General features: G+C 42.7%; 1 protein-coding gene across 1 annotated transcript; it reads right to left on the reverse strand.

Annotated features, from left to right (window-relative positions):
- Positions 1-1106: 1106 nt before the first annotated feature.
- LOC104019703 (mitochondrial amidoxime-reducing component 1) lies at positions 1107-11516 on the reverse strand. Its single transcript, XM_009473009.2, has 7 exons — positions 11224-11516; positions 10859-11032; positions 7236-7398; positions 5411-5551; positions 4334-4395; positions 4174-4245; positions 1107-3643 (listed from the first exon to the last, which is right to left on the reverse strand). The coding sequence occupies exons 1-7, from the start codon at positions 11493-11495 to the stop codon at positions 3517-3519; spliced, it is 1011 nt and encodes a 336-aa protein (XP_009471284.2). The 5' UTR covers positions 11496-11516; the 3' UTR covers positions 1107-3516.
- Positions 11517-11824: the final 308 nt, after the last annotated feature.

Raw genomic sequence — 11824 nt, forward strand, 5'->3', positions numbered from 1 at the left:
GAAAACCCTTGTCTCACACCAGGAAAGTCAATACAAATGAAGATTCCGGCTCCAGAATCCAAATATTGTCACGTTGAGTAAGCAGATTTGTTTCAGAAAAGGCCCAGTCTCTGAAACCCTTACTGACTTCACCAGTGTCTCTGGGTAAAATGCAAAAATAATTACTAGTAACAGTGACATTCTAAATAGAGATTAACATTAACACAATGGCTATGTAAAATATGTAAAAACAGGAACCTTTATGAGGCATGAATGCTGCCTCTCCTCCAGCTGAAGAATGATACGTGTGGTTTTGATGCCTGCATTATTTTTTAAGAACCTTCTTTCCAAAAGAAACAAAGACTTTGCAAGTGTAGTCCTCAGCCCTGCAGCTGCCAAGTACAGGGAATTTCTTATGGATCTCAAAATGAGAATAAGGCAATTTAAGGTCCTAGAACAGACCCCACAAACAAACACCCCGTGGCAGCCCTTTTTGAAACCTTAGCCATTTGGAGTGGGAAGGGCCAGGAATCTCTTTCCTTCTTATGGAGAAGTGGAGCAATGCCTTTGGAAGGCTTTTTTTCTCCTTAAGATGCAGAAGCATGGATCTTTCTCTTGTTTGGGGGGAGCAGTCACGTACCCGCCTCAAATCTTAACAACCAGGAAATTTCTGCCTGCAAGAAGTGTCCTTCTCTCACACAATCTTCTGCAAGAATTATGTTGGTGCAGTAAGTGCTGTAAAACAAGTTTTGGCTTTCAGAGACCTGAAATAGGAAACATGACCTTGTGTTGACTTGAGTGTACTAAACTTTCCTACTGTCAAACCCATTTTTCCCTATTTTCATATGTCTGTGGAAAAAAAAAAGATAGTCTGTAAACATCTTTCTCATCATCTAGATCATACGGGTCATAAAATTCAGTCTGAAGACCACTTACATCTGATGGTTCTGCTCTCTTACACTTATAGCTTCCTCTGGTTAACTGCATATTTTCCGAAACTCAGAGGTAAGATTAAAAAAAATAATCATCACTGTTAATTATATATGATGTCCTGGAAACAGCAGCAGAAGTTAAATAGCGAAACAGAAAACAAAGAAAAAGGAAGATTCACAAATTTTACACCTTACAAGAGTTTGGATTCAACAGAAGTTTATACTTTTGATTTCTTCCTCTAGAGTTAAAAAAAGCAATTAACATTTTTAAGTACATAATTTAAAAAATAGTGTTTTATGATTGACACATTTTCAGTCAATTTCCTAAATGGCCTTAGCAAAATCAAATACAATTCCAACAGTTACAGCAGTTCAACATTTATATCAAGATATTTATATCGTAATGTTCATAAGTTATGCTCTCCACTTCCCAGAATGGCCCTCTTTCATCACATAATTGATTTAAGTGTCATTTGTGAAACGTGTTGTACTCAGACACATACCTGTTTTAGCATTCCAGCCAAATTCTCCTACGGGGCTTATACAGGGATAAGGCATTTTCTGAACAGGAATGCAGATGCAGTTTCTCATTGGAAAGACAGCCCCATTTCCAAATTAGCCCAATCAATGATAGCCTAATGAGAAGCAACATGATCTATACCACACAATTTGTTACGTAAATCCTAATGTGCTGCTAAAAGAATGGTGAAAAAATATGTTTGGCTAGAGGCAAAAATTCAACTCTCTTTCCTTCCGCTTCTTTGACTTAATGAAGAGACACACACTTAACTAATTGCTCTGGCAGGCCAGCAGGCTGTCTTTGCTTAATACCATTAGGAATTCCACAAGGTTTCAGCTTCTAATACTAAGGATCTTCAACATATGCTTTTTAAAACCGAACCTCAGGATTACTTTCCTTTTTAAAAGATGCCTTTTCTCTCACTTCCTCCCACCAGTTGCTGCATCAGGCATAACAACGCACAAATACGCAACGTGCAGTCCAAACTGGGCACTTGTTTGTCACAGGAAAACTTAATATTTACAGAGAACTCAGCTAACGAAAGGATATTCAGAGCAACTCTGAGTTCACAAATAATAGAAAACTACCTTCCCCATATGCCTGCTTCAGGCTCGCCACATATATCCATCTGAAAATTCCAGTTTCGTATTCACAACAGAAAACACAGAATCTAAACACCAAATTGGGTCATGATTTGTCCTTCTTCACACTTAATTAGATTCCTCTTTTTGTCTAGTTCAACACTCGTTCTAGATCTAGTAATCCATAACAAAGCAACAGGCAGCAAAGCATTTGAAAGATGGCTGGATTTTGTCTTGGAGTCCACTTTTTTTTTTTTAAATAATCATATAATATTTAAAGAAAAGATACTACTGCCATCATCCAACTAGTTTCCTCCCCTAACTGTTTTATGCAGTATAAAATATAGCAGAAAATGTAACTATCAGCTTCATATAAATGGCTGACACTTTCGTTAGAATAGGGGCAGGGGTGGGGGGCAACCAGATATCTAAGTGCGTAACCAGTAAGGATGTTAACATGCTCAGTCCAAAACTGCAGCTTCCCAAACATCTGCTTAGTAGCCTACTTTTCTGTAGTCAGAGATTCACTGAGCCAGAGAGGAACTGTGCATGAAGAAAGAGCCCTACAATATCGGCCTGGACATCAGCTGGAACGGTGCAGGCTCAGAATCAGATCACTCCCAACAGCTTTCCTCCCCCTCCAATGTGCGTAAAGTCTCTGATCCAGTGAACACTTAACTCTTTTAGTCAAACTGGAAGTTCTACTGATACGTTAGCAAGTGCATCACTGCTCTACAGCCTAGCTGTTAGGTATGCCTCACAGGAGAAAAAATTGATGGTTCAAACTCTTATCAAGCAGAGGTCATAAACTAAACGAACCCTCCCGTCTTACACATCACTAACCAGTGTTCCCACCTCTAGATCTGAGTAGCATTGAGTCAGCTCACAACCCTTCTCTTTCTGATATTGCTCCAAACTTGAAAGACAGCAGCAATCTTCAAGAAACGACTGCAGGATAAGAAACACTGCAAGAAAGTACCTCCAGACACAGACAGGGTGAGATGCTAAGGACCAAAGAACAGTGGAATCTAAGACAGAGCCTTGCCATCTGCACTCCCTGTTCACCTGTAAAGGCAGCTCTGTGACCAACATACTTTATGCTTGGCATGACTGTTTTTGTGATTCTTTATAGGCACTGAATGTATCTAATACATGACGCAAAGCCCTTGTACATAATTTTGGATTTCAGTACCGAGCTTGGCATCAAATTTTAGGAGGTGTGATACTCACAGTAGTGCTGTGAAGTCTGTCTTGAATTAGAGATTCTTCTATCACAACCTCCACAAGAACTAAAGATGTGGTTGCTACGGGCATGCTAGTAGATGACATGATTTTAAATGATTGGCACTTCATAGCCTCAAAGACCCCCCTGCACCTTACAAAGGAACACAGCATAGAAAATATTGCAAGGAATAAGAAAAAAGTTATGCTGGTGACCGTGTTCATGGGAAAACAATTTGTGTATCAAAAGTGAAAAGGCATCTTCTGATCAAAGTCTCTCTCATTACTGGACCATCTTGTACACAGGGTCTCCAACTTGAATCGTTCCAGTTTTGTCAACAGCAAAGTATCTTCCAAAGAGAGGGCTGGATTTGTGTATGTGTCGCTCAGACGGATCACATAAGCGGTAACTGCAAAGAGAGAGCACTTCTTTAGAATCAGTGGTAGCAAATTCTAAACATCAAAACTACAGTGATGAGAGAGAGGATATATGAATAGTGATGCCTTGTTTTGGTCACCATACTAGACTAAAAACTAAATAAATATTACAATTAAGAGAACCAAGCAGTTGAAATAGAGAAAAAAAGCCCGATTGTATTCACACGTCCGTGTATAAAACTCATACAAAAGACTTTATAAAAAGAAATGTTGCAAAGTTAGACCTTTAAATACTTTAAATACCTGTTACCCCAGACATTCACCCTAGCAGAGATGAAAGAGGCAGGGAATGTAAAGTTTGCAAGAAAGAAGAGAGAACTTCCTGAATTTTCTTACCATACAGAATTGCAGAAAGTAGAATGGAAGCCAATATACACAGACCTTTACACTGCATTATGTCCCACACATACTTCAAACCACTTTTAAAACACTAGTCTAACATCTGTTGGGATCTAGCCTAAATCCACTCTCACAGCCTAAGCAGCACTGGTATTTTTACAACCTTTTCAATGTTTCCAGGGGCTCCTTCCTGTCCAGGACCCCAGTGTCTGGGTTAACAGTTGTTAAAATACACCTGCAATGACAGACAGCACCAAATCAATAACAGCTTCTCATTATAAATCTCTATACATCTATATAAAATAACGGTCTCAGATGTTTACCTGGCACAACACACTGTCCCTTTCATCTCCACATCGCCAATAAGAATCTCCTCCCAGGTGTCCTGAGGGAAGGTAAGCATTATGCACAGATTAGTCATATCCACATGCAATCATTTTTCCAGGAGTGGCACAGTCATTCCTAGAAGAAGCGGTACCATTCCAGATGATCACCTTTACTTGCATCTTCAAAATAAGTACAATTATATTATGGTACTATTTTAATGAAAAACCCTACAGTCACTGCATTCATCCAATTCAGGACCCACTAGTAATTGTATCTGGAAAGAAAGATACACAAGTAATAAATCCCGTTCTGCAGCATGCACTTGTCCAAACCTAAAGCAAGCTTATTCTTACTGTACTTGTGATAATCTGATCTGTGACCTCTGGTAAGTCACCATTTTTGCAGAAAGGAAATTTTTAGTAGAAGAAAGTTTTCGCTTCTCATCTACACAAGCTTCCTATTGCAATCCTTCTTGGAAGACAAAAACCCATTCCCATTTTAGGAACTTCTTAGATTTGGGAAATTATCAGATCTATCCAGAGTGAATTATTTGGAAAAATGGCAATGTGACATAAAAACACTTAAAAGCCACCATCATCAGTTCACTTCATCACCAGATACCTTCCTAGATTGTTTTTTGAACTACCAGAATATCGTCAGAGATGCAGTGACAGACTGCAGTATTGCAAGGGTCGGTTTTACTCTTGTGCCAAAGGCTATAAAATATCACACTGTCAATTTACAAATTGTTCATTTGTATCACTAATTGATCAATTATAGCATGCATAGCCTTGCCTACTTTATACTTAAAGATGAGCTTTCAGTAGCAGCCTGTCATTTAAACACACTTATTTTATCCTTTGCCAAGCTAAGTAAGCATTGACAGACCTGTCTCCTCCCTCAATGTTTCACATGCACTGATGTGAGCGGAAACTGTACCTCTCTGGAATCCAGTCATAAAAATCACAGAATAGCAGCTTTCCTCATCCTTGTAGGCACCATCACACAAGGAAATTGAGTTACAAAGAAACACAACCACGCCTCCAAAAATACCTTTAAGAGAGTTATTTTACCTCCTCAAAAGCACTGCAATCTGTCACAAGAATATTTGGCCTGAAGTTCTCTATCTTAACTTTCTTTTCCATCCTGGAATTTAGATCTTCCAGTGAAGCTTCTGAGAGGATCAAGACTGGGCTACAGTCAGGATAGGCAACCTACATAAAAAAACACAAACAAATCCTAAGGCCACTGTAACAGCACGGGAGCAAAGTTACTGAACAGCAAAAGGACGGACATGTTGGAACCAGTGGTCACATATTAGCCTGACTGTTAGGCTGCTGCACTCGGGTTTTCATTTTCCTGGTAGCAGGTTAACAAGTAAAATAACATGCCCTTTCCTATTTCAGTAACCACAGCAAGTCTCATTTGTTTAAACTGTAAAATCAAACTTCCATCTACAGAATTAAACTAAAATTATATAAGCTACCACAACTTCTTACAAAATAATACTGTATGCATGTCCCAGACAGGTATTTGAGGTGTTACAGATGGAATTAAACTTAAAATGTTTTACTGATACACTAAGTTATGAAAGATACTTAAGACATTTATGGAACTGCTGAACTTACCTGGTTGGCAATAATCAACTAACTGGATTTTTCTATATAATAAACCTATCTTATCACAACACCAGAGGGAGTTTCACATACAGAACAGCAATACTAAATTGCAATTGTCCATTTGTCAGTCTAAGTTTGCCTGGAAGTGGGAGGGCTGCCATTTTAGCAAACAAGGACAATGACCAGTATTAAAAGAAAACTCCTATATATGCTAGTTCCTCATTAAAAAAAAAAAAAGAGAAATTTTGGCAAGAATTTTAGTGTATAGCCCTCCTCCTGCCCTTCTTTTATATTATCCTTCCCTCGCCCTTGTACATGCCTTTACAACCAGAAGAAGATGCGTGCTGAAGTAACTATACGAACAATTCTGCCCTCTTTTCATGCTAGGATTCCTGAATGTCACCCCTCCTAATCTGACAACCTTTTTGCTGAAACCTGGTCTTCTGTATTGGTCTCAGTATCCTTACATAATAAATGCATATGTATAAAAGTCCATAATTGAATATACCTTCTTCTCTTTGTGCAACAACAAGCAAAACACTGATGCCCTATAGATAATAACGTCACATCAGTAAGGCAAGGTACTCACAATCTGCGTTTACTTAAAAAGCTTACACAGATCAGGTACAGTTCAAACCGTCCTCACAAAAGAGAGCTGTTCAGACAAAAAGAAGGGCATCAACGGCTCCAACGATATGAAGACATCCGAGCACAGCATCTCCTTTCCCTACCTGCATTAACTTTCTCTAATATCACACCTTCAAGCCTCTTTCCACAGAAGGAGATGAAACCTCTGTAACCTTCTTTGGATTTTAATACCTAAGCTCACAACTATAGAGCCCTGGGTTAAGCATCGTTCCTTTAAACAAAATACAAGGTAACATAACCCGTATCAGTACACTCCTAGACCTAACAAGGGATAGGGAACGGAGGTTTTCTATGCAACACAGATTACACCATCAAAACATCTTTAAAGACGTAACGTTCTTCTATTCACTGAGGCACAAAAGGAATGCTATTCTGCAATGTAGTAGTTCCTCTTCAAGTATCAGTATCAGACCCTTTAGCTGTGAATGGTCAATAGCTTAGAACAGACTTAAAATAAAATTTAAGCAAGTCACCTCGTCATTGAAAAGGAGAATATTCATGTGGCTTAAGTACATGACCACACACCTTGCTCAGCTGGGCTGAATCACCAATGACGGAATGGGCATGTTTTGGTGGGTGGGTGGGAAATGGTTAAAAGAATGTACTTCTGAGAAAAAGAACATTCATTTACCTCATCTGTGGTTCGGAAAAGGTTTATTATGTCCTTTGACTTTCTTGGCACCATGGAGGGCTCAAAGTGCACCAGTCGATATGGCTCTGAGTTCAGGAAAGTGGTGATCCACTGAGCAACTTCATCTCCACAGTCCCTGCCTTGGATATCCAGTCCAAACACCCTGACGGATCACAAGACACATCAGCAAGTTAGTTGGAAAGCCGAAGGCTCAAGCATTCTTATTATTCAAAGGCAAACAACTTGTTTTAAAGTAGTAGCAAGATATAGTAAACAAACTGCCTGAATTATAACGAGGTGGAAGTTGGTTTCTGAATTTGACACAAGGATCATTCCCAGTGCGCAATCTCCTTATGGTCACCTTGTTTTGGAAGCTAAGTAACATGGACATGGCTGGACGATATCAGCTGGTGAAAGAATGAGCCATGAAATAGCCTTTAGGTGCCCAGAGCTAGCTGTCACATCAATGACCAGTAACAAACCCACTCATTTGCCATACTTTCAAGCAAAAAAACAGTCTACTCTTGCAGTTGCATGTGACTGCAACACCAAAAGATTTGCCCAGAAATCAACTGAAAGGTAATTAATTTCAGAAAATTAATGACAGTTTGAAAGGATGTGGTTAGTTACTGCAATTGACATTTACAAATGTTATTAACTGTTAATGTCCCCGATTGTTAAGGAAGCTTTCCTTCAGATTTTAGTGCTGTGAAAGTTTAGCCAGAGCTGAGTGAAACTCAAGCTCAAACTTAAGACACTGAGCTATTCTATAGGCTAAGAGAAGTTAAAAATTTATAATGGAAGCAAAGACCATGGTGCATAAAAAGTCACTGGCAGCAGAATACAAACAAGTTTACACAAGAAACACTTTCCTGGCAAGAAAAAGTAAACCTCATTCTTCCAATAAACTTCAACACCATCATGAATAGTTTTACCACTCTCTTCAAAGTAGCAATTTTGATCCAAATGCACTGCAGTTTCCTCTACCTCTACAACCATACTCGGGATAGCTTAAAGCATAGAGATACCCAGGCAGTCCACCTAGCCTGAGCCCAGCTCCTAGGAGCCCTCCTTTACTCATCTGGGGGAGAGATGAACCATCAGGGCGCTGACAGCAACATTCCTGCTCTGTTTGCTGGGACCCCTCTATCAACTCTGTGGCACAGGCTGGGACTAAATGCCATTGCCCCACACAGCATTCAACTGCCTTTCTCTTCCCTCCATTCTCTCAGTCCCTGTGTGCCTTCTGGCTAGCATGACAGAGGTGAGGGTCTTACAGCTTCCAACACTACCGTTTTCCACCCACAAAGCAGATCTATCTTAAGCAGTTGGTGATATAGGGATCCATGGAATACATCATGCAATTTAAGTATCACACCACATACAGACAAAGGGTACAAAGGACGAACACAGAGGCTTCTTAACCAGAGAGCTGTAAAAACCCTCTAGCATATTATTTGCACAAACAGAAACTGTGCCTACACAATGGCTTCAGTCCTACATTTGGCTCCCCAAAACACAGGATTTTTAAATATTCAAGTAAGATCTGGATCTGGACTCACCAGTTTTAAAGATCAGCATCTGCACAGTCTTTTGCAGTCAGACGCACTGTTGCATTGCCTTAGCTCCAAACTACTGGGCACGAGCCAGCACCAATCTGAAGGCATCGTGCTCGCCCAGTGGCAGAATAAATACAAGCCTGCGCGGAGGGCCTTGCCGGCAGAGCGTACCGTGCAGCAAGACAACTACTCCCACGCTCAAGCTGGAAGGGAAGAATCTCAGAGCAAAAGCCAAATCTTCATTTGCCTGAATATAGTACTATTGCCAAACCTCATCCTTACGAATGGCTGAATGGATCAGAAAGAATCAGCCTCGAGCTGGCAAATGGCAAATTGTTTAAGCACTGCAGAGTCATACAAAACCTCAGGATTCTTCCTGAGAAGTACACGGCAACTATGGGTATTGCTAATTTCACATCCTATGACACCACCTACAATACCAGACAACTTGGTAATTTAAAGGCCATTTACATGCATCTAACTTTTGCTTATTTGCATTCCCAAATTCTAGCAGTTTTAAAGCCAGAGAGTGCAATAGTTTATTAAGGCAAAGAAAGAAAAAAATGAAGAGAAGAACAAATCACTGAGATCTAAAATGGGAAAATCCAAGGTATTTTTTCATTACTGAAATGTATTTAGTCTATTTAAATACGTTTGTAACGGCACAACAAATTTTAGAAAAATAACATCTTGAAAACTGCATGTTTTTGTAGTGTGTGTGTCATTGGCTAACATATACACGTTATAGACAGATTTTTAAAAGACTGTTCTATTTCTCCATGAGAAATGCTATCATCTGTAACTTGCACCTGCCTTGTATAAACAGAGATACTGAGCTATGCTGATCAAGGGTTTCCACAGCAACAGATTTATGCTAAAAGCTAGCGAATGCGGTTCCTTTCCAGCACTCTCTTAATCATAGCAGCTGGTACATCAACCTTCTCTGCTACCCAAAGGAAAAGCACTTATCAGTGCTTATCTCTGTAGGGGCTAACACCATTTACAGTTACTAAAGAGTCTTACATATTCATTGACATTTTAGCAGAAAAAAGGTTTTCTGCTTCCCCCTGGCAATTTTCCAGCATGGATTTCAATACATGGATAAAAACGCTTTTGAGGTAGCACCTACAGGGAATGACCTGCTCTCTGGGGATGCCCGTCTTTCCCCTGTGACCATCGAGTGAGCCTTGGGCAACCAAGTTTTTAATTTAGGCACCTCAGTTAAATGCCTACAGACAGGGGTGAGGGAATCTAAACTCCGACATCTCGCCAATTCCAAATGGCCAGTGTGTATCCAAAAATGTTGATGCCTATACTAGTGGAGACCAAGAAATACCAACATGCATGACTGAGGCTCCGAGATGCAATTGCTCACCCAAGCAAAAATGAAAACACTAGAAGTAAACACAAATGAGTAAACATGACAGTCTACGAAGACTGAAGATCACAGTTCATTTGGCAGATGTATAATGTATGTTTCTTGAATATTGTGTCATCTTTTCCTGAGATTCGTTTTCACCAGTGTTTAGCAGATTAAAACTGGAGCTTTTGTTATGACAATCAATCCTGGCCTCCTGTGTAACACACGGCAGAGAATTTCACAGAATGGTTTGGGTTGGAAGGGACCTTTAAAGATCATCTAGTCCAACCCCCCTGCCATAGGCAGGGACATCTTCCACTACATCAGGTTGTTCAAAGCCCTGTCCAATCTGGCCTTGAACAGTTCCAATGATGGAGCGTCCGCAATTTCTCTGGGCAACCCATTCCAGTGTCTCACCACCCTCATCATAAAAAATGTCTGCCTTATGTCTAATCTAAACCTACCCTCTTTTAGTTTAAAACCATCGCCCCTTGCCCTGTCACTACAGACCCTGGTCTGAAGTCTCCCTCCATTATACAGATGGGGAGACAGACCCCCACAGAAAAGGGGCAGAGACACCCGACTTTCACCCTCCAATTTCTGCATAAGAAAACGCAAACTATCACACAGTCTTGAAAAGCAAAACATGTACGTGAGAGGCAGTATTTAGAGAGAAGGGAGGGAACCCCCCCCTTCTTCACTACCTGCAGTTCTGCACGGGATTTTTCCTGGGCAGCTTTATAGGCAAGCACAGCTTCTCCATTTCTGGGGCTTCCAAGGTCAAGTGCCCATTTTCACAGCTGACAGAAATGAGGACCAGCCGTGGCTCCTGGCGAGCTGTAACCATGTGCCCATCTTCCTTGGTCACCAGCCAAAACCTGTAGCGTGACAGGGGACAGAAACGCACTGAACAACGTTCAAGGCCGACGCCGGGCACCGGGTACTCTCGCAGCACAACAGGCGCCTCTTCACAGGCGCTGAAGGAAACCTCGAACAAACGTGGAGGCCCGGCAGCGCGGCCTGCCCCCGGCTCGGCCTCGCCCCGCTCCCCAGCCCGCCCTCGCCGTACCTGTCCCGCAGCTCTCCGCTCCGCAGCCCCATCGGCGTCACCTGCGCCCGCCGCACCGCCACCCCCCGGCACGACTTCACCGGGTAGACGAAGAGCTTCAACACCGTCCCCACCCGCTGCAAGCGGCGGCGGCGGCGCTTCTCCGCCGCTCGCCGCCGCCCGCCGACCCACCGCCAGGCCCCCAGCAGGCCGCCCAGCGCCAGCAGCGCCACCGCCCCCCACAGCCAGCCCGGCCGCGCCGCCCGCAGCGACAGGCCCAGCGCCCCGCTCATGGCGACCGAGCCCCCGCGGAGGCGGCGGCGGCGGCGCGGCGCCTGACGGGGCCGGGGCCGGGGCCGGGGCCGGGGCCGGGGCCGGGGGCGGGCCGAGGGCCGGCGGCCGCCCCCCTCCGGCCCCCCGCGCCTGGCGCCTCCCGGGCCTCGCTGCGGGCGGCCTGCCGGGGCTTCCCGGGCACCGGCCCGCTGCCCCGGGCCGAGGCCTCCGCGGGGCCAAGACCTTCGGTGGAAGAAAGAGTGAAAAGATTTGAGTGCACGCTGCCACGGTCCATCTTGACAAAATACAGGCAGTAAATGCGTTTCTTTTAATATCTGGGCTTTTAGTA

The sequence above is a fragment of the Nipponia nippon genome, unplaced genomic scaffold (genome assembly GCF_047370975.1).
Source record: "Nipponia nippon isolate SJK-2023a ecotype South Korea unplaced genomic scaffold, ASM4737097v1 scaffold_4, whole genome shotgun sequence".
NCBI lineage: Eukaryota > Metazoa > Chordata > Aves > Pelecaniformes > Threskiornithidae > Nipponia > Nipponia nippon.